Source organism: Halictus rubicundus, chromosome 3 (assembly GCF_050948215.1).
Source record: "Halictus rubicundus isolate RS-2024b chromosome 3, iyHalRubi1_principal, whole genome shotgun sequence".
In the NCBI taxonomy this organism is placed as follows: Eukaryota; Metazoa; Arthropoda; class Insecta; order Hymenoptera; family Halictidae; genus Halictus; species Halictus rubicundus.
This window is the reverse complement of record NC_135151.1, coordinates 1,507,859-1,535,298: the sequence shown is the minus strand read 5'-3', so window position 1 is coordinate 1,535,298 and position 27,440 is coordinate 1,507,859. Positions and strand designations below refer to the sequence as shown.

Genomic DNA, 27,440 nt, shown 5'->3' with positions numbered 1-27,440 from the left:
GAGAGAGAGAGAGAGAGAACAAGAGAGAGAAAGAGAAACGACTTTAGTACTGACTGCGAATTCTTCTTTTTCCGGTAATCAGAGCAGAGCAGAAGAGACGACCTGGAAGCGTTGGGGCACATGTTCATGTACTTCCTGCGGGGCAGCCTGCCCTGGCAGGGTCTGAAGGCGGACACGCTGAAGGAGCGGTATCAGAAGATCGGCGAGACGAAGCGGAACACGCCGATCGAGGTCCTCTGCGACGGGCACCCCGAGGAAATGGCGAAATACCTGCGATACGTCCGCAGACTGGACTTCTTCGAGACGCCCGATTACGAGTACCTGAGGAACCTGTTCCAGGATCTCTACGAGAAACGGGGTTTCGTCAACGACGGCGAGTTCGACTGGACCGGCAAGACGATGGTGCGTGACCCGTTTGTCAAGTGAACCAGACACCCCCTCCTCCCGTACAACCATACCCACTAAATAGTCTCACTATCTTACCACTTTTTGATTCCACACCGAACCCTCAAATAAATCACCACCCTGCAAAACGCATGCAAGAACCGAAGAAAGAATTGTCGTGACGATGCTCGTATCCGGGGACGAATCGCAAGAGTCGATATCTAAGGAGCTGATCTGTCTGAACTAAGATTGTTTTCGAAGGAGGAAAGATTAACAACGATATACGACTCTCTTTCTGTTCCAAACTGATCTGCTTTTGGAGGACTGTGCTGATCCTGGGAAGCAAACCTATTGGAAATTGTAGGCGATTAATGTTTGAAGTGCACATGACGGGGCCAAAACTCGTTTTAGCCGACGCGATTTTAAGTTTTAGAGATGCGGAGAGGTGTAAAGCAGAGCTATTCCTTCGAGACGGTTTTAATAGCATTTCGTACGGTTTGAGTATTTTCGTAAAGGCTATCTTGAATATTGAAGATGTTAAACCTGGTTGATAGAGTCTATTTTAAATCTTTGTTCCAGCTGAGAATGCCCTTTAATGAAAATGTGCGTGAAATAACTGCTAGTTACCGGGTTTATAGCTTCTTTAAACATTGAAAGGTGTTGGTACTGCCGGGGGAACTGTCTTGAGCAAAAAATGATCTCTGTTGAATATATAGAAGAGGGCATAGCTAGTTGCCACGTTTACAGCTTCTTCGAATACTGAAAGACATTAGTACAGTCGGAAAATCTATTTTAATTGTCTCAGCTTGCTAAAAATATCTTCTGAACTGTGACAAGGAAAGAAATCCGAAAATTACTACACACTGTGTGTACAACACAGTGTAATCGTAAAAACGAATCGGGGCTCGATAGGAATAGTTCGTCGTCCCCAGCATCAGCACGGTTCACCGAGTAGTCCTCTTTCAATCTCTGTGTGGTTTTTTGCACCGTTGTCGACGAGCAAAACGGAACAAAACTCCGAGGTATCGTCTCTTCGGGGTAAGTAAAGTCGCCCTGGGTGTTCCTCCGACGTTTCCCCTCTGCGTTTCGCCCCGGTAAAAACAGTATTTCACTGATTTTTAACGTTTGCATGCTGCCCCCAATATATCTCTAGCCATCCAACTTCGAACAACTTAAACTGCTGCGGAACGCGCCTCCCTCTCACGTTGGGAAAACGAGATCCGACAAGGTGGGTCACGTACAGCGAGCCACTGCGTTGCTTTTCCATCGACAGCGATCGAACACGACCGAAATTCGCCCTTAACTACCTGCGATCATGCGTAACCTTGCTCGCAAAACAGTAAACCGCATCGGACGATTCTGGGTGCTTTCGGGCCTTCGTTTCGTTCAGCATCGCAATCTCTGTGAGCCGTTTCGAAGAACTCCGACCTTACTTCCGTTTCCTGTTGTTTCACGAATCCGCTTGTTGTCGTGGAACTCTGCAAAAATCTAGTAAATTATTTTAATTAACGGTAGAAGTTGCACAGGCTCGACTGTGAGCCGCACAATTGCGATGAACTCCACATAATAAACTAGCGTTTCCTGAAATTCGCAATCTATACACATCGTTCCTGTTGTATTTAATGATGAACAATCTCTCTGTAATTTTCCATTTTATCCTTCATCGCGTTCAAGCTGTAGCTTGTTTTACACAGCATTCCGCTTCAAAACAGCAAAAAGGCTATTCAATTATTAAAGTAGCAACTTATTTACATCAACACTGAAAACCCAAAGATGCTTTTTTGTACCGGCCCCCGGAAACAGCGAATAAAGAGCCACGAGATCCAAATAATTGCAGATTGAACAACAAATATGAATTGCTGGTCGCTGAAACACAGACGTCCGAGTACAAAAATCATTTCCTAAACGTCCAGCATCCTGAATAACAAGATCCAACGATCCCTAGCTGCCCCCATCTTCTTCGAGAAACGCTTGAATCACGCTTCGAGAGACATCAGCGAACCTAGGCATCCGATCACTCTCCAATTCGATGGACTTAATTGGATGGTTTCTTTTCGCAGACAGATAGCATTAATCGTACCGTATCGTGTAAGATTACGAAAATCCGTGTCACGTTAGATCCTCCGACCCGATCGCCAACGGGACCATAGATTCTTAATACCCCCTGCAGTTCGACGAGCAGTCTTCCCGAACTAAAAATCGGCGACAGTATCGTTTCATTCGTTGGTTACAAGTATGTTATAACGAAGTTGATCATGTATGTGTAGAGAGAGAAAGCAGTAGCCGCCCCCCCTCTGCGGACGATGATCGTCTCACTATAACGATTCTTTCCTCTTTTCTGATTTCCAGTCGACGCCTGTTGGATCATTGCAGACCGGACAGGAGATCATCGTGTCGCCGAATCGCGATCGGCATCCGTACAAGGTACGCGATCCTGAACTTTTTTTTCCTGTTTCCACCTATACACTCGTTACTCGAAGTTTTGTACTTTTTTCTCTTGAACAGAGCATGGATGTGTGAAGCTTTTTTATTTCATTGAATACTTACTGATCGAATAACCGCATGAACGTACACACATAACCGGCAAAAACACAAAGACGTTTGTTCACCGTTTTGTTTTACTCTTTTCTTGTTGCTTTTTTTTTTAAATATTTTTTTTCGTTTTTGTGTAAAATATACATACTTTAGATTATTCGTTCGAGATTTGAAGACTGATATAACCAATACGGGCACGGGAAAGTGTATCGACGGTGTTTTGGCAAGTCGATCGGGCTCGAAGCGAAATGTTCTCGGGACACCGTTTCCGTTCGCGCGAGAATACACAGAGGACAGATACAATAAACGATTCTTGTTCCTTTGCGAATCACGGGAATCCCCGGTGTGTAGGAATACGATGATTTTGAGGAGGATGTTGTCCTCATGTTGGATGAGGTTCACATCGAAATGCAGGGCAACTATGTAAGCCACACTGATTTTCGTAAATCGCTGGCCAACGGTTCTTCGTGCACGATTCATCTTCTTGTTCGTGATTCTATCGAACCTCTGCCTTATGATTTCGAAGACACTTTAAAAAGAACAAGAAATACCACATTTTTATTATCAACATTAAATTTTTAGGATGGACATGAAATTCCTATTCTCTCTAGAGTCTGCTAATTATATTTTTTGTTTCTTTCAATCGAAATAGAGAAATGTCAATATTATTATTATTAATATTTTTATTTATATTCTATTATTATAATATTTGTCTATTATTGAGATTCAGCTGCTAAAATAAATTCGTGGCCAGTTAGAAAATGATTGATGACGAAGAAATTCCAAAGAGTTACCAAGAAATCATTACAAAACACAATTTGAAACTCCTCGATCGCTTCAATGGACGCAGTTGCTAAAAGAGATCATAAGGCAACGGCTGATTAAAAAATCGGTACGAAACACGATTAAAAAAGAAAGTGTACGAAGAATCGTCGTAGGAGAAGCAGTAATTATGTATTCCCAGTTGGCAGTATCCACCAGTATCAATCACACAACCGCATACATACAGTACATCGTACAGTAGCTAGTGCCGTAGTTACTCAGACTTAGACTCACCTACTTAAATACTATCATGCTATTAGTATCGCGTACGTATCAAGAGCGTAGAAAGTAAAGAAAACGCACCCGTATCCATCGGCATCGAACAGCAAAATATGGAAAGTTCAACGATCACACGATTCGCGATCGACAGTATTCACGTGGTGCTCAAGCTCTGACAGGTGCCACGACATTTTTCATCTATTCTTTCTTTTTTTTTGTATATATATATATGCATATATAGGGTGAGTCACCTAACGTTTGCACCTCAAATATCTTTGTTGTTTCTAAAGATACGTAAAATATGGTAAGGACAAAGTTGAATGGTACAATGGGGCTGACACGATGCCATAAAAAAATTTTGTTTTTATGTCATTTTTTTTAGAGATATCAAGGTCACCTTGACTTTTTTAAATGGGACCACCCTTTTTTAAACACCTACAATGATGGTCCCTTTCATTCGGAATGCAGTGAATATATTATTCCAAGGTCATTCAAGGTCAAGGACAGAAAAAACGTATGAAACTAAAATATGGAAGCAGAATACCTGTATTTTATAAATGTATAATTGTGCCATGATAAGTGAATGTTGCTTCGTCCGTAAACAAGACATTAGAAAAAAAAATGAATGATTTTGAAGCAATCCCCATTGACAAAAGTTAATTCTATTTCGAAAATCATTCCCGTGCAATTCTTGATGGAGCGATATGTGGAACGGATGAAATTTATGTCGGGCCAGAATTCGTATTACGCTACTTTGACTTATGCCTGCTTTCCGGGAAATTTTTCTCGTACTCACGTGAGGATCGACAGCTATAGCTGCTAAAATATTAATTTCATTGTCTTCATTAGTCGTGGGATTCTTCCGTTTGTGCTGTCTTGCATGTACACTTCCAGTACTTCGAAACAACCTGTACGTATTAATGAAAGTCTGTCTAGAAGGAGTGTTTTGCTCGGGGTACCTTTCTTCATAAAGTAATCGGGCCTGCACTGCATTTTGTCTACATTCACAGTAAATCGTGATCATATCATACTTTTCAGTCATTGAATAAGACGGAATCGCATTTGGAAACATACTGATAGTAAATAAGAATACTGAATAACAATAACATTGAATGACCTTGGAATAATTATGGTCACTGAATTCCTAATGAAAGGGACTATCATTGTAGGTGTTTAAAAAAGGGTGGTTCCATTTAAAAAAGTGAAGGTCACCTTGATATCTCTAAAAAAATGACATAAAAACAAAATTTTTTTTGGCATCGTGTCAGCCCCATTGTATCATTCAACTTTGTCCTTACCATATTTTACGTATCTTTAGAAACAACAAAGATATTTGAGGTGCAAACGTTAGGTGACTCACCCTGTATATTAATCCTCTCTTGTAATTCGCTAACGCGTTGAACATTTTCGCAACATTCTCGTGCTTGTTCCTTTAGGATGTGTCAGCACCAGGGGTGGGAGGCGGGGGCGGTAAAGGGGTGGGAACCACGTGGCCGGATACAGTGAAGCAATCAGGAGCCGGTGGTACGTTGACACCCGCTGATAGGCACGGTTCAGTACAGGTGAGTGGACACCTCGGGATTCCTTATGCCGTGTCCGTCCGTCCGTCCGTCTGTCCGTTCTCCTTTCGCTCCCTCGTTATACAATTTTCTGTTTCTAATATGTTCGCGTCGCGTTGGATCCACTTCTCTTGAACAGAAACTTGGAGAACGCAAAGAACCACCAGAAAGGGTTGCACAGTGGCTGGACAAGCTTTATTTAGATTCGATAGTAATGTAATTCTTTTAGTATCCTGATTCGAGAAACGGCACCACTGTGGAACACTTCCAAAAGCGTTATCTCGATAACATAGCAATTATCGAGTCTTTGCGCCGTAGATTCTTGTCACAAGAGGGGAATACTGCTCATAGCGGAGGAACAGCGCATAGCGCTACTTCGTCCATACAATTCGGAAAAGAAATAGAATGTGTCACCTGTATCTTCTTTTCCTAGAAAAAGACAGGATCAAAACCATAGTATACATTATATATCGTAGTTTCTAGAGCAAGTAGGGTAATAAATTGCTCCGAGGACAGTCTCCGTTGCCCCAGAGAGAAGAACCTCCGACGCCACAATCATAAAGAAGCGCGTGACAACCTCAATCTTCCAATTTTATCACGATTCGCAAGATTGGCATTGGTACTTACGTAAATACATTCGGTTGTAGTCGATACATCTTTTTAATAAGAAAAACAGGGTTATTTATGAATGAAGAGGGTTCTGTTCGTTTTTAGAAAGGCTGATCACATAGAAATTTCTTTCTTTCGTTAATACAGTGTTTATTCGATATATGTCCAAAACACGGGTCTAGCCACGGACATATACCGGCTAGAAGATACTATTCTTTGATCCACGTGACTTTACAATCCTCGGCGACCGAGGTCTCTCGAGCTTCTTGGCCCCTCACGAGGAGGTATATAGGACATATATGGAGTAAACACTGTACTCTTAACAAGTTGAAAATAGTACCGACAAAACGCAGTAAAATCCGCAGCCTAATCATGTCTAAGCTCTTATAATCAGAACGTATCTACGTTACAACCGAGTAGAAGTCCATCTTGCCCTCTCCACGCGGATCGTAATAAGTGGGCGTGGCTTGATAATTCTCGAGCTCGACGGAGCGCCCCAGTCGTGGCCCTCGGAGCATCTCGTGGCCCTGTTTGGTCCAGAGAACAGTACAATTCGCTTTTGTGACAAAAATCTCCAACTATTCTCTCTCCTCGGTCGCTATCGAACTTTTTCTTTCGAAATTGTTTATTTAACGAGTAGAAAAACGAAGAAACAATCAAGGACGAGTTACAGGACGCTCTCCTCCCGAATTTTTACTCTTGTTCTCCCAAATTCCCCTCTATCTCGACCAGGAGAACGACGCGCACGAGCGCCCGGACAGTTTGTTGACTGTTCGCTCTATTTCTAGGCGAAGCGCCAGTGGATTATGGTCAGTTTAGAGGTTGCGAGAGTTGGTTTGTTGCAGCATGTTGACTTTGTATCGTTGATCGACTCACGGCCGTTTGTTTACCGCCACTAATCCCAACCGCCCGACACCGCGCGTTTCCCAGCAAAACCGAAAAGGAAAATCGGCAAACGCCGCAAGAGAACCGCCTTCGCTTCGCTCGCGCGGCGGTTCTTTCCCCGGTTTTTCGCGCGTTCCTTTCTTTTCGTCTCTTTTTTTTTTTCTTCTCTGCCGGCATCCGAGAGCGACTTATTAACCGAGTTAAATTAGTTATATCACGTCTTAGAGTTTCACTTCGTCTGTATTGAGAACGTCTCATGAATATAAAGTGCCGCTTGTTTCACGTAAATTACTATCTTGTTCCTTGCGACTTAGAGAACTCGTTGTATTATGTGTACATCCTTCCACGTAAATACTCGTGTACTCGTTGTGTTATCACGTGTGTAGCTAGATCCTTCTTCTCCACATAGATCGTTTTTCGGCTCACGGTATACAGAGTATCCCATTGGTCGTCACGTTCTTTCCAGTAATTTTATATACATTATGTATTATATCATAGTTTTTCTCCTCTTTTTCTCTCTCTCTCTCTCTCTCTCTCTCTGTCTCTGTCTCTCTCTCTCTCTCTCTCTCTCTCTCTCTCTCTCTCTGTTTCTTTGTTTATGCGATCGGTTGTGTGGCAAGACTCATGAAAATCATTCTCACGACGGTTCTTGTTGTATATTTAGGTGGTGTCCTCGACGAACGGAGAGTTGGCGAACGACGATCCAACAGCAGGACACTCGAACACACCAATCACAGCGCCGCAAGAGGTGGACATGGTCGACGAAACCAAGTTAGTATTTATCGATTTGATCTATCGTTAATTGACCGACCGGATCGGCTATAGATCTCACGCACTAGATTGACAAAACTCGAATGTTCCCAACAGTACTCTGTACATCTCATTCTCAATTAACCCTTTCAATGTTTCATTAAAGTGCGCACCCGTGTGCTTAATTAATAATAATTGTTAAGTACTTCATAGTGAAGTTTACACCTTGCACTATAATCTAGTTAATCTTTTAAGCAATAGCAATAACGGGGGTATACTTGAGAAGTAAATTGAAATGAATTGTAACGAAATGATAAATTTTCTAGCGAACATAAACATTGAATGGGTTAACAAATCGAGTGAACAAAGTAACATTTTGTAAATACTGCATGTACACGAGACGTGTGAAAATCATTTGCAATGTTACCACTTTAAATAATGAAGTAATGTCTGAAGCGGTGCTGGACAACAACAGTATTTGCACAGTACAATTTTTCGTATTACAATGTCTGTCTAAAGAATAGAAATCAGTAATTTTTTTTTAAATAAATCGATAAACAGTAGTTTCATTCAGAAATCTAGTATCACTAATCTTAATATAATCTAATCACTTCTTTTGAGATCGTTATTTCGAATGAAATGATCGAGCTTCTTTTGAATACATGATATTCATGTAAAATTAATAGACTTCCTCCAGCCGAAGTGTTAACATGCATTTATTCGCATGCCTCTGGGCTCTCTCCATAAATGAATATTAACGACCATTTAAATAGTGTAATTAACGTGGTAGAAAGGTAGCAGCGATCCTATAACATCGGTAGCGGAGAATATCGTCTGTTCAAGGTTACTGGGCGTGGCTCTCACCACGCAAATCGACCGCCCACAGCTTCGTTACACCACGCCCATAACAGAAAGGACTCTCGACCTTGAACAGACAATATTCTCGACGCAAGTGCAATCAGAACCTAGTAAATTCTTTCTTGTAGCAGGGTGTTTCTACTTGTAACTCAGATCTTCTGCATGATACATGTTAAATCTCCTATCTATCCTATTTCAGAATCAAATCTTTGTCTACAAACAAAAAGCGTTGTCGTGGATGCGGAAAGTTCCTACGCCGAAGTTCACGCACTCCTACGTCCACCGATCATTCCAAACCGATTCCTGAACCTGGTTTACTAGCTGAGCACAAGTGGCCATTACACAGATTCCTTCTGTCTAACATTTTAACGAAGTACAATATCCTTAAACTTCACCGATGATCCAAAAACGATGCCAATTCTCGAAGGTTGAAGAACGATTTTTTTCTTGTGTACGTGACGGAAAAAAAAGAGTATGAACATTTTAAAACAAGCATCTTCGATGTCGAGAAGATGTTTCTTTGTTAATTCTAAATTCTCGTTCAATATTATGTACTTTTCACAATTTGTGCTTTAATGACATGGTGGGTTAATGTTCGGTATGTTTAGTGTTAAATTCATTGAGTATTCCCATGGTTTCAATAAAATAATTTCATCGTTTTGATAAAACGTGTTACATTGTATAAAGGAAACGCTGGAATCAAATTGGTCATGTCTGTTTCTCTTTGAGACATAGAATGGAGGAACTTTGATAGAAACATTCGAGTTGTCAGACAATCAGACTTCCCATCTGATCTAAAATGGTACACCTTCATTCGTATCAACACCATGATATTCTAAATTCAGAGGTTGTACGACTCTAATTAGAGCTTGATATTAAATTTGCTAGTTAAACACTGTTCTTCTTTAGCTAAGCCATTATCTATCCTTCCAAGTAGCGTCCACTAGTCAGGACAACAGCTCCCACTTCAACTACTTCTGCTCTTATACTACTCTTCGACACACGCCTCCGTGTCTGGACACACCGCCTGTAACCATCACTCTATCCAGACAACAGCAACTAAACAAAAAAAAAAAAGAAATTGAAAGAAAAGAAAGAACCAAGCTTTTTTGGAATGCGTGCCCCCCTGCGTCCCGTTGTCGTGCTGCATGTTGGTGTCCTAGCGTAAGACGTACGAAAGAAGACGACTCTAAGTCCTATTAGTGTTGGTTTTTTTTACAGATGCTGTTGCTTCTTCAAGCGGAAGAAGAAGAAAAGTGGAAGACAAAAGTGACTGTCTGTTGTCGTCGATCTTGGGGGGGCAGTACAGTGCGCGTGTAACAGTGCGGTGCGAGTCTGCAAGGATCGGGACGTCATCGAGGCCCTGCGGATCAACAAGCCGGACCTTCGTCGGAGGATCGTCGGTTCACCGAAATGGCGGATGCTGCCGAAGAAGTCGATCGATTCTTCGGGATTCGTCGCCGCGGACCACGATGACACGTCGCAAACAACGCCGCAATCGAATCCAACCACCACCACACAGCCATCATTATTACTGCTATTATTACTACTATTATTATCATGATTATTATCACGATTAACTATTTTTTTTTTTGCTCCTCTCTTCCTTTTTTCTCTCCTTTTACGATTTACAATGTCTCATTACAATTTGATTATCCTTTACTTTCACAATTTATTGTATTATTATTTTATTATTATGATTATTATTATTATTATTATTATTATTATTATTATTATTCGTAAATATGATTGTCATTGTCATCTCGTGTTCACGAATACACACAACACCATCATCGTTTGTTGGATCAACATCATCGTCGCTTATTCACGGCGTCGATGTGTTAAACTCTACACCCATTTCTCAACGTATTGTAAAACTCTCTCGTGTCCACCGTTGACTGAGGACGACCCCGTGGGTCCTTGAGTTCAAGGGCCTCGGTAAAGTTCAGTATACATATATACATATTATATATATAAATACATATATATATACATAATATATATATTACCCGGCAAATTTCGGTGTCCACCCGAGCACCTAGCTGCGCGTAACGAAGAAAATAAAGAAACAGAGAAAAAATTAACGTTAAAGGAATTGACGTGCCGATTGTGAAAGAACGCGTTCGTGCCTACGACACACACACGCGCGCGCGCGCACACGCGCTTACACACAGACACACACACACACACAATACACACATACACACACTCATTGTTGAATCATGTTAACGCCGGCTTGGCGATCAGCTAATTAAATAGCCGATTGCTGCGACTGCTAGTGTATTACGATACTTGTATCGACGTTTCTCAAACTACCGGACGGATCAAAGCGATATACTTCAGAGGTTTTATTTTATGATCGCCTGGAATCAAAGAGCTAGGGCTGTTATGGCAATTTAATCACTTCTTGACTGCCTTAATTGGATTTGCGGATAGTCTGTAAAATGATTTACACAAATGGTAATTTTATTCTTAATATGTATACCAACATAACTAGAAAGTAGGAACATTGTTCTGTAAAAATACTATGCAAGAATCCTCTTAGGCAATTAAGGGCTGAATAAATTTATAAATTGAATAAATATCCGCGCGCGAACTGCGGGACGAATTGCCAGGCTTCGACAAAAGTGATTTTTATAACAAATTAAGACCGAGTCGCTCCATCGCCCGGTAGATTGATCGTCGAGTCAAAGCTGAGATCTCATTTCACTGAAACTTCCGCTTCTGTTGAGGTCCGAAACACGCTTGTCCTGTCCGATCCAGCTGGAAAGGCATGAAACTGAAAGAACAGATTCATACTAATGATAATCCGGGGCTTGTCGCAACGTTTCGTTACCGTCGAATTTCTCTGATTATCTGCTTCGTCTGTCCGACCATTTTTCTCGGTCGAGAATTATTGTTTCCCTTCGTTTCTGTCCTTTGGATTGTACACGGGTTGCAAAAAGCGAACGTGCAACAGTATTAACGCTATAGATGTGATCTGGAAAATCGCGTTGATTGTAATTTTAGCGAATTTGTTTTACCTTTCACGACTTATTTTGTGCCCACACTGCCTGCCGCTCGCTCTATCCAAAGTGTCCTGAAATTTCGCGGCCATTTTATGTCTGATTTTGCGTAGGACCTAGAAAGTGTTAATGTTAACGCTTTGATCACCGCTGATCGTTGCGTACCGTCGGCACTTTTCGCACAATTATTATAATTATCGAGGGATATTCAGAATGACCTGTATTGTGATGCTAGTTAGTAACACGGCTAGCAAGGTGTACGCTCTACAGCGGTCGTCAAAGCGTTAGGTATACAGGAAATGATAACTATGACCAGAACAAGAGTCACTCTGAAATCACGAAGGATTTCGTTATCGCTTTTGATAAATGCGTTATCTTTTTCTTATTTTTATACTGGAAATGCAGAGGACACGTTATGGTCGCGAAGTTGTGGGACACCTTGCACAAGCATACGTTCATGAAGACACCGCACTGTACATAATGTATGAACAAATATTTTGCTACGGAGCCGCTATATCCTGCGTCGGGTACGCGACGCGTTTCACTTAATTGTATATTATTTAATAAAGCTGTGTATCCATCAAAGGAACACCACGGAACTTTTTGTTGCTAATTGTCGCTCGTGCTACGACTCCTCTATAACAACCTTTCCTCAACTCCGAAGTCCACATTTTGTTGGTCTTGATCTGAGCTACAACTCCAGCAACAAGATGTTCCAGAAAGGAACGTTTACAGACTCTGTAAACTCCTACGTCTTCATGAGCGCAACGTGCTATACTTACATGAACAGATCCGTTAAACTTCTCGGGGAAAACGTTCGCAGAGAAGGTACACAGAAATTAGTGAAAGATTCATTAAACTTTGTACGCTCCTTGGAAGCAGTTGGACGAAGGAGTCTGAGACAGTATTTTATACTTTGAGTCTACAAATTATATTTCATTTGTTGTGTCGCGTTTTAATCCCTTCCTATTGGATGATGTGTCAATAATTTTTTAAAGAGATTGTGAAAGTTGCTTTATACAATTTTTTGTTTGGACTAGCAGTAAAGTAGATCCGCAATCCATTAACCCCTTCTACTATAAAATCGAGTCAGACTCGTGACTAAGACTTCGAACAAAATTTGGTAAATATGTGTTATTAATTCGTTTAAATATAAATTTTCTATTTTTCCTAGTAAATTATGAACGTCATAGAAGTTCAAATCGTTGTAATCGTAAAATACATCGTAGTGCAAGGAGTTAACAATATAAATGGATTAAGGAAGTATCACGTCGTTACAAAATGAATAAAAATAAATCAGACGATTAAGACTATCTATACAAAAGAGAAAATGGATGAATTTCAACCCTAAGGAGCGTACAAGCTTGAACAAATCGGTGAACGAACAAAACTGAACGTTCGCAGCGTTTTAATTTTAACCCCGACGATTGTAACTTGCGGAGTAGAGAAAAATACAAGCCCGAGGAGCTGATTTCAGTTTCATGGCTTCCACGACGAGTTGTTGGAAAAGCGTAGTATGCCGGCAAGTCCAAGCTCCGTTTCGCATAACATATCGAGAGTGAAGAAGCACGTAAGAGTTACTTGTCCGTAGATAGAAATGTCCGCCGCGAACAAATCTCCTAGGGCGTAGATCGTGAAAAACTATACATATGATATAACACACCGATACCGTTCATCCGTGTTCTACCAGAGAAAAAAAGCCGAGACATTCGAAGGATTTTCGAACAGAGAGAAAGAGAGAAAGAGAGCGAGAGAGAGTGAGAGAGTGAAAGAAAGTGTGAGAGAGCCTCCTCTTTTTATTCGTTTTCTCGAGCAGCGCGAGTGCGAACGAGAGAAAAGAAACAGAAACACAGAACCAAAGCACGCCTGTAATTGATCGTCGACGTTAGCAGCCGCCGATTTTCGATACCGTCTGAAACGACGAGAGAGAAAACCTGTTCGGATCGACGTGGACAGACATGTTCGAACGAGGGAGAAGTAGATAGAAATATATTCGCGAGAACTATGAACAATACGTGGTGCAGTGTCTTTTTTCGCGAGGAACCACGCCGAGGACTTCCGGTACCACGAAGTCGGCCGAAACAAGAGCGTTGCGCAGTGATATATACATTATTATTATATACGATAGAGATCCGTGTAGGATGTTCTCGAAACGCACTCGAGCGATCAAGAGATACTTAAGGTGCGCGCGAAACCCGACGTCGCCGAAGGGGAAAAGGATCTCGTCTTAAAGCCGGTTAACGCTAAACGTACCACCGCGGGTCGTGCAACCGGTTCCGGACTTTTTATTTCACTATTATTGAAATTATCTAGACGCTCCCGTGGGAAATTGTTCAGGGAGTTTCTTTATTCGAGCGTGCAAAAGGTATGGAAATGGATTCTTGCCGATCTTACGGTGAAACAGACCATTTATTAGAAAATAATCACTGGTGCTTGATCTGCGAAATATAGACCATAGACTGTAGATCTTTATGCAAAATAGAAATGGTTCATATTGGATTTTTTCTTTTAAATATTTTAAAACCTGGAAGATAATATAACAATATCCTTAAATTCTTCTAATGTTTTTTTAGTTTTGTCTATGACCTAGTCACTTTTATGATAAATTATGTAAAATTCGCAGTCAAATTATTATCGTCAACGTTATCTTTATGGTAACTTGAGTGTCATCAACGACAAAAACTTGGCGATGTTGAATTAACATATTCATAGAGCCATTTATCTGTTAAACGATCTAACTTAACACGTTCGCTGCAAGCACTTCAAATATTGACACAATTTAGCAGCAAACAGTCAACAAGAATTCTCTGAATGTCACGTGCTGCAACTTTAAACAAGAAAGTGCAAAAGAAAATGAATTTGAATGTCTTTAAGTAACTCGTAAGATCATGAACGTCACTGGTAACAAACGTGTTAAGCGTATGGTAATTGGATGGAGCTATGACAAACGCAAAAATTAATTCACGTTTGCCATCGGTCAGTGGTCATTTCTGCTCTGCGTCATTGTTCGAGTTCACAAGTTTATCTCCCGAGGACAGTTTTTTGTTGAACATTAAAAAATGTAAAACAGCGGGAGAGATTTGTTTAAGGCGTTTGTTCGGCAACGAATTTATTTCTACACCTGATATTGTGCGAAATATAAATAAATTCGATGGCGTAGTTTTTAAAAGACGATGTACAGCATTGGTTTTTACCGCTCGGTACGTACAGCGTTGAACGAGCAAGCGTAAGAGCGTGGCTCGCGAGCCTCTGGCGTTTTGTTACAAATTCTCTGTCGTCGTTCTCCGCCGCCGGAAACACAAGTTAGACTTAATCTTCACGCGGGAATCCGCGTCGTCCGTTCGTTCGCAGACTGATCATCGATAACGTTCAATCCTCGTTTACTCGCGCCTCGAAATTAGATAGAATTCTAGCGACATACACGTACACACAGGAGGCAACGCGACGATCGTGATAACGAGAGAGGATCCTCGTCCTCTCTGTCATCGCAAAACATCCTCTCGTTTCTTCGTCGAGTAAAAAATAACCAGAGAAAAAGAAGAAGCACGTTACACGCGCGAAACGGGGGAAGAGGGAGAGAGAAATCGATTTTTCTAAACGTGTCCGTTATCTCTATAAATATTACCACTAAACATTGTATTACGCGTAGGTGTACAAGAAAGTTACTGTTCGAAAGTAAACGCATGTATCGCCGTAAGTGTATTAGTAGTTGCCAGGAGTAAATATGCTGTCGTTAAGCTGATAGTAACGATAAAGAACAGAGAAATACCGTCGCGGTGATACGTCTCGTTAGATAAATGCCGTTCACCGATGACAAACACCGGAGAAAACGATAAAACAAAGGCGTTAGTCGATGTGCATAGATCTTTCATTCTAGAGTAAAAATGTTGAGCGGAGAGAGGACGCTCTAGAAACGGGAGAAGAGATTTGTAACAAAACCGCCTGGCGAGTAAACTGGACGCCGAACACGCTGATTAATCAACGCCATACTTAAACATAATTTTACCTCACACTTTAACCGTTTATAGACTGGTAAACTGGATCTGGACGGTTTTACCGTCGAAAGCTTCTCTTTCAAAATCGCATTTTCGTTGCGGATGCATAAAATCCTAGCAATCTTTAATAATTCATAGGAAAATAATAAGAATTCGATTTAGCGAGACCTACGATCAGAAATTGTTTATTTTACCGTAAGATCGTCGAGTGTAGCAATAAACTTCAGAGCTAAGAATGAATCAATGACGACGAAGTAGTTTCAGGCGTTGATGGTCAGCCATATCGGTCTCGACTTTACTCCGTTGAATCGGCGAGTCAGCGCCGATGTTTTTCTTCTTGCTGGAGTAATTAAGGAATGGTGTAAACGACTGGTTTGCTCGCGAAGATGATCGTTGACAAGATACTCGTGTCCGCAGGTCAAAAATCGCGTATGCGCCACTCCCGAGCCATAGCAACGTACTGTGTTAACGTGCCACGAGCGCCCGTACACGTTGCGTCCACTGTTTCAGTGGGCCAAGCACATCCGACAACAGAAACGATCCCCTATGTATGTACTTAGAGAAAGACGAGCGAGAGAGAGGGTGCGAATCGGTGATATACAGCGTTTCCTCGTCTCCTGTGAAACAAGCTGCCCAGACCTTGTTGTAATACCTTTAAGAGGGTGCAGCAGTATTGGTTCCTCCCGAACCAAGTCACGTTACTTTAACACGCTTCCGTGAATGTATTTACACTTTTCATAGTTAATTCTAGACAAATTTATGAGTAATCTAGAAGGGGAAAAAAATATAATCGTCAGAATGTGGAGAATTATTGAAGTTATGAAGCGATGAAGACAACTGCGATGCGCGCAGCTGTGGTCGGCGTATGTACATAGTTTCAGAAGAAAGATAATGTATTGCGAATGATCTCTTTACTCAGATTCAGAGAGCGGAGCTCTTTGAATGGATTCAGGTAAAAATTTTGGTAAATTAATTCGCGGAAACACGTGAGATGATTTTTTCTTAAAAATGTGATCTCGAGATGAATGCGTTCAAATCGCATGTTTTACAACTTACGTAATTGCGCAGATATTTAAATAAATTTTTCTGCAAAATCTTCACAAAGAGTCGGGCTTCTAAAGATGATTTTTTTAGATTTCAATACTGCTGCACGTTCTTAATCGAAGACGTGAACCGAATTTACGAGTCCCAAAGTTACGATCTCTCCTCTCTCTCTCTCTCTCTCTCTCTCTCTCTCTCTCTCTCACACACACACTCGCGCGCGCGCGTGGTTAGTTATTTGTATCTTCCCACTTGGTACGCGTCGAGCGCATTGTTCCTTCTTTTGTAAGCTCGCCGCAGGAGCGCGGGTGATCGTCGAACAATTGTGTTTTGTATTCGTTCGAAACGGTGGCGATGGAGAGAGAATGACTGGAAATTATGCGTCTAAAAGAAAGGGAGAGAGAGAGAGAGAGAGAGAGAGAGAGAGAGAGAGAAAGGGTGAGAGAGAGAGAGAGAGAGAGAGAGAGAGAGAGAGAGAAAGGGTGAGAGAGAGAGAGAGAGAGAGAGAGAGAGAGTCCTTTTACGTTTACTTGGATGCTTAAGCCGACGTCTCTTTAAGTTTTCTTTTATTTTTCGTCAACGCTATCTCTTCTGTAAGCATGATCTCTTGACGGATATACACACAGTTACATGCAAACGATCACCCACAAACCACACACAAATGTACACGCACGATTCCGTGATTAGGATATACATTAATCGATGAATTCCAAATTCAAGGGGAATATTCTCCATGAAGAGTGAACGAATGAACGAATGGTTGAATGAATGGGTGTAAACGAGAGCCTCCATATTTATATCAGATCTGCCACAGATCAATGGCGCGATTACGCTGCGACTACGTTGCAATTTAGTTTATAGTTTTTTAGTCGATTTTTCAAAGCGTCACCGACTTTTTAACATACGAACACGACTGACTGCTGGTTAAGTATGGTTGTGAGCGAAGAAAAACAAAAAGGAAGGAAGAGAGAAAAGTAAACGCGTCACGAGCCTCCGCAACTCCGTATCCAATGATCCAGGAGAATCGTTTTCCTTTCGGCGATCCTGTGTTTTTCTTTGCTCGCCTTTGCGTCGTTTATCTTTTCTCGGTTTTTTTTTGTTTTGTTCTTGTTCACTCTCGTGTGTACTCCGTAAGAAAACGAGACATATAGGAAAAGAAAGGCTGTTGCACGCGTCCCGACGACTGCGATCAACCTTCCTGTCTGTCGATCGGAACGGTGATGTTCTGTTGCGAGCGCGATTATTTGTATATTTGTAAATTGGTGCGAATAGATCGGACCAAATTCAACGTACGTCTATGTGTGTCCTTCATTTCCTCGCGATTCTCAACGAGAGCATGATCGTACACCTTTCTAAGAACATTCGTGCTACGGGAAAAATGTTCAATCACCCTTTCTCTGTTGTTTTTTAACGCTTTACCTACTTGTGAAGCATTGATCGCCGACCTTTTAATCATTATGTTACGCCTGGAAGAAGAAATTATTACTCTATGCTGTTTGGCATTCATAATTAAAAAATCGCTCGGTTAAAAGGTGGATCCTTAATTTTGATAATCCCTGGTGGGTAAAGCGTTAAGAGTCTATCTTGTCTTTGTCTATCTTCAGTGCGCAATCCTGCAGTGACTCTCGCATTCGATCTCGCATAATCTAGGAGCGTCGATTATTGTAAAAATTGTTATCGTTGCCTTGTGCTTCTTTCTTAATTGTAGCGCAACTTTCGCGTCTTTCGGAGAAACCGACGCTTCTCGCGATCGAACATGGGAGTCGCGCATATGGGAACCAAGACGTTTCCTATCTGTCCCCATCGCGTCTCGTTTCAATTGTAAAAAGCAAAGAAGAGGAATTCATTGTCATTTGTCACGCTGCGTCTCGTGCTTTTTTAATAGGCAATTCGTCGCGCGATTCACCCTCCAGAACGTGATTTTAGATGATAACGATAATAACGATAATAACGATGCGATCTGTGCAGTGCGTTTCGACGACGATTACTGTTAATTGCTACTATCGCTACGATTATTGTTTCTGTTTTACTTTTCTTTTTTTTTTAACTAGCATGTATCCGTCGCCGAGAACAAGTTTACGGTAGCTTGTGTTCGACCGATTGTTTGCCACTTTGTATGGAATTGGCAGCTCACGTGCATTACCGACGTATAATAGCGTGCCCATGTGTAAACGAGAGTGTGCTCCGATGACGGTCCGTTGTTTAACAAAAGGGAGACGCGTGTTCGAGAGTCGAACATAACTGGGGGGAGGGGATGGTTGAAGAAGTAGAGAAGAGAAGGAGTTTATCGAATCTAATTAACTAAGTGACGTGCAGGGGGGGGGGGGGGGAAGTAAAACGAGAAAAGAGAGACTACGAAAACTTGGACTAATATCGGTGCACTTTTTGTAAATAGAAAATTATTATTGTGGAGAGCGGAGAGAAGAAGAGTACGCACACAGGAAACACGAAGAAAAGAAAAGAAAGAGAGAACAGAGGGAACGAGTCGAGGGATAATCGAGTGTTGGATAATGTCAGGGAGATTGTATCAGCTTCAAATTATATATACATATACATATATACATAAACTATATCAGTAATGGCGAATTAATAAGCTATATTCTTACCACTGTAGTTTTACCGTCGTCGCGACGCCAAACCCGACGGCGACCGATGAATTTTTCTTACCAACGTGACCACGACGACGGTGGAAAAAAGCGGATGTGTTCATCACGGCGAGATCGGACGAGAGAGAGAAAATGAGAGAGCGAGAGAGAGTGAAAGAAAGAGAGAGAGAGAAAGAAAGAGAGAAAGAGATCGTAATTAGTAGTAATTAATTAAACGAGGCGATTTACACGGACGTGGAGAAACAGCTACAGACAATTGTCGATTTCGTACGCGTCCACCAACGCTAATGAACGAACGGTGAAAAAGAGATGTCTGACGAATTTTTCTTTTTTGCGAAAGAAACAACACGCTACACACACATCCCCCCCCCCCCCCCACAGATGAACATGATTATGTTCATCCTTTGACCGCGCTTTCCTTTTTTTTGTTAATCCGTCTTTAGCGAGTTCGCTTTCATTTCCACTCCCCCCTCCCCCCTGTCGACACCAGTAAGCTAATGGACTATTAAAGACGAAGGCAAACAGAACAACAAGAAAAGTTTAATGTACATAGAAATTAAATTGTTTGAGTACTACTTCCGGTTGACTCTTTGTGTTTATACGCGGGATTCAATGTGTAAATCACGAGGAGAGCGGTTAGCATGTTGATAATGGGAAAAAGGGACAGGAATCAAATAGACTGAGAACACACACAGGACCATAATTGAATAAAAATGAGATTTCACGGGACAGAAACGGAACTATCGTCGATTGATTTTATCAACAAATGCGCACCCCTCTCCCCTAAGCGGACGAATACGCTTTTACCGCGAGCTGTGATTCAATTTCTATCTTTCAGCTGACCACTGGCTTGCTAACTGTTATTTAACGATTAATACATAGGTGTGTATGAAAAGAGCCGTCTGATAACGCTGCTTAGAAGAGGAGAAGACAGTCGGATATCACCCCCTGTAAATATGTGTGGAACCCAATTCTCTTGCACATTTTCTGTTCACTCTCATCTTTCATTTTCGTAGAAGAGTCTCATTAATAATGACGAATTTCATTTCATACATCCCCAATAATCAAGATTCAAGAAATGGATCATGCTGCAATGTTTAATGCGTTTAGAAGGAAAGTATACACTGAAGACAGTTGAGAAATTCCGTTATGTACAACTAATGATTTAATATAAAATTGTAAAAAATACTGTTGTGAGATTACATCGTAACACTTGTGTAGAATCGATAGTACAGTGGTCCATTGTAACTCTGGTGCCTTAATTTTCGGCACTACTTTGGGCCATTTTTAAAATCGTGTCTATATTGACTAGATCTCTGTGTTTCTCTAGCATCTCTACCAACATTGATTCTTTCATCAGCAAATGGCTTGAAGCAGCAATAAAGTTGACTATAAGTTTCTTCATTATATTTATTTTATCTACTTTTTCTATTAGCTTCTTCTTGTTCCTGAAAGAGAAATTAGACCATCAGGAAAAATTAATCAATGAGCATTGATAATGCTCTATGGTAAGTATTTTTATAACAATATTTACTCAAAGGGTTTCTACCTTGCAATTTCAGGGTTTTTCTCTTGTAACCTTTTATTTCTTACTTCTTCTTGTTCCTCTAGAAACTTTTTATGTTCAAATAACATATTCTGGCATTCAATCTTTAAATCTAACTGCTTCTGCACTGCTTTATCAATCTCCTTCTGTATTGTCAGCATCTCATCATTGATGGTAAATAATGTATGCATGCAGGCATTAATTTTCCTGAAGTAAAATGTTGATGCAGTTCATTACAGACTACCAGGAAAAATTATATTTACATTGTCTGAGAATTTAAAGATTTACATTTGCTTCTCCTTATCACCCTCGTTGCCTGCCAGAATACTTTGAATCGTATAAGAATGAAGGCATATCTTAATTGCTTTATTGTTTAAAAGGGAATCTGATGTTGCATTATGCAACTTTGTTGCACTATCTGCTATGTTTTCCTCAAGTATTTCAGTATTTCCTACAACAACGAAGTAAATTATTGAATATATTGAAAACTGCTCTTTATTGTTGGAGTAGTTCAGACACATACGAAATGTATCATGTGCTTTAAGCATTAATAATCGTGCATTTAGTTGTGTAAGTGTATCTCGCATATTTTTGATCCTGTCCTCGGTGGGTTTATAATCGTCCAAGGAAACTGCTCCTACACGAAAATTGGAGACACTTTGATGCAATTTTGCTACAGCATCTCTTAAACGTTGAAAGTCTGCCATTTAGTTTTATTATAATACTGATATTACACTACCATACCAGCCATACTAACTATGTATAAAGTTTTCAAACTAAACAAACACGTGAGCGATTATAGTGCCTCTTGTGGAAAAATTTCGAAGCTCAGTTAAGGGTCCCTGCAGCGCCAATACTTGTACTCACATGTATTTACTTGGCAGCGAGCTGCTCGCAACGAAGGGATCGACTCGAAATAAATTGAAATAAATTCAAGCATAAAATGACATGATGCGAGTTACTGCGGGAAGATCAGCACATCGATATTATCAAGCATTTTAATATATTGAGAATGCTAAATGTTTGAGATGTTTTATTATACATTTTGATAGTGAAATGGATATAATGTTGAGTAATGTTGATTCAGAATTTGTATAACCCTTATTAAAAATAATTATGCAATAACAACTATTTCCTAGATTTATGTACATAACTAGATGTGATCTGTAAAGAACGTTATTTTATATATTCCTTTATATTATACTCCGGTTTACAATTAGCCTGCACAGTCGTAAAAAGGTGTTCTCGCAAAATTGTTTATAATGTTGAAAATTAACATTTTCTAAAAGAAAACATAAGTTTTTTAAAAGAATGGATATATAAATATAGTATAATATTGATATGTATTTATATACGTATTCGTGCCAATATGTGCCAGTCTACAACCTACCACCAGCCTGTCATTCGGTACTGTGCAAGTATAGGTGATAAGATTTAAAATTTAAATTTTAAAGGGATCTGAGGTCTACGTTCAACACTCGTGATACTTTCTGTTTAGTTAATATTTTAATGTTTGTAAAAAGTTTACCGAATTTCATCTCGAAATCTTTTTTCAATTTGCAAATGTTGAAGTAGGTATGTAAATTCGGTGCATAACTGACACAAAAAACAATATTATTTTATACATAATGAAACATTATAATTCCTTATGTGGTGTATTTCAATGACAAGCACAAATATTTGTAGAAGCTTGTACAAAAACGCAAAAGGATATATTTGGATCTAAATTTTTGCACAATTTTATTATTCGTGGAAGTATACTAATAGTACAAACTATAATATACATATGCATATACGTATTAATTATTTACCATTTCAGCACTATTTGAATGTTTATTTAGATATTAAGTCATGAGTTAGCAGAGTATTTGGGTAAACGAAGGTAATTAATGAAAAGTGACACATATTATACATGTATTAAATCACAAATGAATTTTCCTTTATTTCATGTCATGTTTTTGAAATAACAGCAAATGGTCATATTAACAGTAGTTATAACAATAAGATGGAAATAGATAAATAACAATGATGATGTTAACAATAGTAATAATAATAATAACAATAATACACTAATATTAATAATACGTGCACACAATCGTGCAAACAGAAAAAGCAGTCACAATTATTACAATAATTTAACTCTATGCAGGTGGAAAAACCTTGAAAAGGCATGAGGCAGGGGCCGCACTAGCAAGTAGTGTGAGATTTTCATCAACAATTAGATTCTTTTTGAAAAACAAGGTTTCCTCTGCATCGTCCATTTCCAGCATACTCATTAGAGTATCGCGAATCCCATAAATTGTTGGAATGTACCGTGGAAGGGTGGGTTTATTTTCCACTGTTAGCATCTCCGTTGCCTCTTTAAACAACTTCAAACATTTACAATATTCTTGTATCGCATCCCATTCGCGGCTGGTTATCGAATCCGGCATCCGCGGTTCGCACAGTATGCAATGCTCTACGCACATCAATAAGTCTGATGAGCATATCGTACTGCGAATTCCAGCGGGTCTCACAGTCGTTTATTAATTTTAATGGTGTCCTTTCCGGATATTACATCAATTGTTCCATTTTTAATTTTTCATTGGCCGCAGGCGATCAATGAAAATATCGAACTTAAATTATCATGAGTATTGAATGTAGACCTCAGACCCCTTTAAAATTAAAATTTTAAATCTTATCACCTATACTTGCACAGTACCAAATGACAGGCTGGTGGTAGGTTGTAGACTGGCACATATTGGCATGAATACGTACAAATACATGTCAATATTATACAATATTTATATATCCATTCTTTTTAAAAACTATTTAACGAAGTTTAACGTTAATTTTCAATTGTAATGTTATTTTCATGAAAATTTTTTATTATTATTTTCATGAAGATTTGGAAAATTTATTATAAAGTTCAAAACAGGTATCCAGGCAAACAACTTCGTGAAATCTGATAATAAGGACCTTTAGGGAATCAACAAATATATCCCCAAATACCGAATCACAAGGAAAAGCCTCATCAAGGGTTTCTCCACTGATTGCGATTTGGAAGGTATAAAGAAATTCACAGACTCCCCAGTTCCCATACTAGATGCCAGAAGACTCAACAGGAAAATCAGAAACCCACAAACACATGGGAGTGGATTCCTAGCGAATCCATAGTCATCACCTTTGAGAGCACGAGTCTTTCAGATTACATAAAACTGTACAAATTAATCCATACACATGTAGAATTATATATAGAACCATTACAAATATGTTTTAACTGTTTTAAAACAGGACACACTGCCAAATTCTACCACAGCGAAAAACTGTGCAAAAATTGTAGAAAAGCAGAACACAATATCATTGATTGCCCTACAATTGACACACCTACTTGTGCTCACTGCGAAGAAGCTCATCCAACTCTACACCCAAGCTGTTCGTCATTCAAAATAAACAAGGAAATAAATAGACAGATGTCCTTACTTAAGGTAAGCTTTTACGAAGCCAAGCAGTTTGTCACGAAACATTCGTTCAAGTACAACTCCAGAACAATACAGGACAACAAGGAGAACTTCCCTCCTCTTTGTCCACCAAATCAACAACGCATCCTTCAACTTAAAGAGTTTGGACGACAAGAGACACCTGCTTCGACCTCTTCCTCTTCCAAAGCATGGTCTCAAGCATGCCCAGCAAACAACATCACCTCTAGACCATCCACCCCTGCACCTAAACAACAAAACAAAACAGAAAACAACCCATTTCCCTACCAACCATTAAATCCACAACAACCTTAACAAAAACTCCATCTCTCACCCCTAATACCGAAACCCATATCCAATCTTCCTCCAACACAAAGTCTCCTCCCTTAATCAAGCAATACAAACCATCCCCAACCTCAAAACCCTAAATTAAAAAAAGGAAAGACCCTATCACCAGGCAACCTCATAATGAACAACTCTCTGCGCACCCTGTTCTGGAACTGCAGAAGCATACACACCAAGAAAATAGAAATTACCGATCTGGCAAAAGGGGCAGACATAGTTGTCTGTGTCTAAACCGGGTTGATTTCACAGAATGATGAGATTACAGAAAGATTTCCAATTACCAGAATTCATTCAGTAAGGAAAGAACGTTAACACCAGCATGGTGGTGGGATAGCCATTTTCATTGTCAAGTACCTAAAATACATCCGTCTTAATAACCTTGGAATTGTAGACGGCCATACAGAAACTTGCTGCATTCAGATAACAAACTTGTCAGAAAAAACCACAATAGCTGCTTGTTACCTCCATCTAACAGAATTACAGAATCACACTGGGACGCCTTCCTTCAATCACTTCAAGACATTGGACCATTCATTATTATGGAAGACTTCAATGCTCAACATATAGAATGGAACTACTCCAAAATAGACGGCCCAGGAAGAACTTTGATACAAATTTTAGATAAGTATGAAGTAAACATAATTAACCATGACACTTCTTCCCACTTTGACGCCAGAAATGGTTCGTTCAATAACCTGGATCTGGTTTTAACACGTGGAAGCAGTGGAGAAGAAACTATAGTATTCCAGGAAGAGGAACCGTTCGGTTCAGACCCCTTTCCACTCCATATTGCAATTAACATAACCAAAAGTATATACAGACCAAGAAACAATAAAAGGAGGAATATCTCCGCAGAGAACTGATTGGGGGGCATACACAAAAAAAAATGGATTATCACCTTGACACATCCATGCTGTCTATGGATACCTCCACTACTGAAAAGTATAACCACTTTTTAAAGGGTATGACACAAGCAGTCCTCAATAGCACACCAAAGAAAAGGTCAGGACATACATACACCCACAGAAATCCAGTCCCTTGGTGAGATCTGGAGTGTGACAGAGCCGTCAGAATTAGGAAGGCACACTTTAAGACATGGCAGCATCAGTCAACCACCAACAATTGGCTCCTTTACAAAAAACAAATAGCTCTGACCAAAAAACTTTTAAAAAAGAAAAAAGGAGAAAACTTCCGACAATTTGCTGCCAACCTCTCCCACAAAATTTCACTCATCTATATCTGGAACCACATCAGGGTACTTAAAAACAAGTGGATATCTACGAAGAAAAAAGAAAATACAAACTCTGAGGTACTCAAGCAAAACGTTAACAAAGCCTCAGACAAATTCTCCTCTCCTTGGGTTCCAATAAATCCTATCATAAACGTAAAAGTTACTCCAAATGCATTCCTAGACTCCCCGTTCGACTTCACCGAATTTAACTATGCCATCGACCGATCCAACCCCAAATCATCCCCTGGACTCGATGGAGTAGACTATAGGATGATTAAAAACTTATCAACCAAATCTTATCAAAAAACATGTTTCATATATATGGATCCCAGCTCGTAGCGGTATACATAGGAACGAAGTAGCAGATAATCTCGCAAAAGAAGCCACAAAACAAGCTCTGTCCCTACAACATAAAATTCCTTGCACAGGTTTCAAAGAGACTTTCACAGATGAAATGTGGAACGAGTTCCAATCCCTTCCCAGAGTTAGGTTTCATAGTAAAGGAGTTAAATATTTCTAACAATTCTTCAATTCACATAAGAAACCCTGGTATAGAGAACTAGACCTACCCAGAGAACTTATAGTAAGATTCGGCAGAATGAGAACTAATCACATTAACACCCATGAATCCCTGGCCAGACTTAAAATAATATAGCATTCCACTTGTGAGTGTTCGTACATCACCCAAGATATAGATCATCTAATATGGTATTGTCCTCATTGACACAAGAATAGAAATCTAATAGTCTCCAAATTATTGAAAAATAATTGGAAACCCCTGTTTAAGATAGACACATTCCTAAAGAACCTTAACGTTAGGGCCCTAAACATCATCAATGCGTTCTGCGCTACAAACAACATACTCTTTTATAACATCCTATATAAATCCACAAGCACTCCTCCTACTGCTCAATTAGACTGTATTAAAATAGAATAAGAATAGTAAGATAATTCCGATATTTACCAATACAAATAAGAATAGATATAAGACTTAGAATGATCCTGTCTTACAAATGCAATATAAGAACCAAAAAATTGGTTAATCTTGTCTCCAGATACAAGATGTACTTAATCTTTATCATTCAATTGAAAAATAGATTGTACTATTACGTTTTATGTAAAACTAGCGAAGTGTGTTTACACTTTTGCTCATCACTGTATGTACATAGAAAGTAAGTTATGTGACCTTCGTAAAGAAAACTGTGATAGAAACAAGCTGTGTACCAACCCAAGAAAACTGAAAACAAATATTGTATAGGAAATAATCAAAAAATGATCGATGATTCCAAGGAGTAAGAACGAAAGTTTTGAGCGTAGAGTTTTTTGCTGTGATATTAAAGTAATAGGAAATAGAATTGGGATAAAAATATCCCAAACGAGGAAGTTTTTACAAGGTATTCAAACTTAATAAACAGGCTCTGAAAAAGAGTCGAGGGATAAAGTGAAAACAATACAGTAAAGGACATAACCTATCTTCTCTGACATAGACTTACATACATATAGATATACATGTATATATAGTACATAGGCATACAAGATGTATTTTATTGTGTACTTTATACAAACTAGCTTATGGGCCAAATTAGGCCTAA

The 27,440-nt window shown here is 39.7% G+C and overlaps 2 protein-coding genes and 1 long non-coding RNA gene across 8 annotated transcripts in view; 2 read left to right on the top strand and 1 right to left on the bottom strand.

Moving 5' to 3' along the window:
• The window catches only part of Gish (casein kinase I gish), a 129,481-nt gene extending 119,450 nt beyond the window's left edge, over window positions 1–10,031 (top strand). The window contains exons 6-11 of one of the 5 annotated variants that reach the window (XM_076784683.1): window positions 83–402; window positions 1,538–1,612; window positions 2,734–2,808; window positions 5,397–5,522; window positions 7,678–7,784; window positions 9,825–10,031. In XM_076784683.1, the coding sequence (XP_076640798.1) occupies window positions 83–402; window positions 1,538–1,612; window positions 2,734–2,808; window positions 5,397–5,522; window positions 7,678–7,784; window positions 9,825–9,894 (773 nt within the window). In that variant the 3' untranslated portion in view covers window positions 9,895–10,031. The remainder of the gene's footprint in view (window positions 1–82; window positions 403–1,537; window positions 1,613–2,733; window positions 2,809–5,396; window positions 5,523–7,677; window positions 7,785–9,824) is intronic. The other 4 variants (XM_076784680.1, XM_076784679.1, XM_076784682.1 and 1 more) reach the window with 4 other exon arrangements.
• On the top strand, window positions 410–1,071 carry LOC143352341 (uncharacterized). Its single transcript, XR_013081904.1, has 2 exons — window positions 410–930; window positions 964–1,071. It is a non-coding gene; the product is annotated as an uncharacterized LOC143352341 (long non-coding RNA).
• Window positions 10,032–20,417: 10,386 nt separating the features above from the next.
• LOC143352338 (uncharacterized) lies at window positions 20,418–21,589 on the bottom strand. 2 transcript variants are annotated; one of them, XM_076784700.1, is made up of 4 exons: window positions 21,338–21,589; window positions 21,103–21,265; window positions 20,818–21,021; window positions 20,418–20,716 (listed from the first exon to the last, which is right to left on the bottom strand). In XM_076784700.1, the coding sequence occupies exons 1-4, from the start codon at window positions 21,519–21,521 to the stop codon at window positions 20,527–20,529; spliced, it is 741 nt and encodes a 246-aa protein (XP_076640815.1). In that variant the 5' UTR covers window positions 21,522–21,589; the 3' UTR covers window positions 20,418–20,526. The 2 variants fall into 2 exon arrangements, with proteins under 2 accessions (XP_076640815.1, XP_076640814.1); XM_076784699.1 differs by having other exon boundaries at window positions 21,103–21,589.
• Between the last annotated feature and the right edge of the window lie 5,851 nt (window positions 21,590–27,440).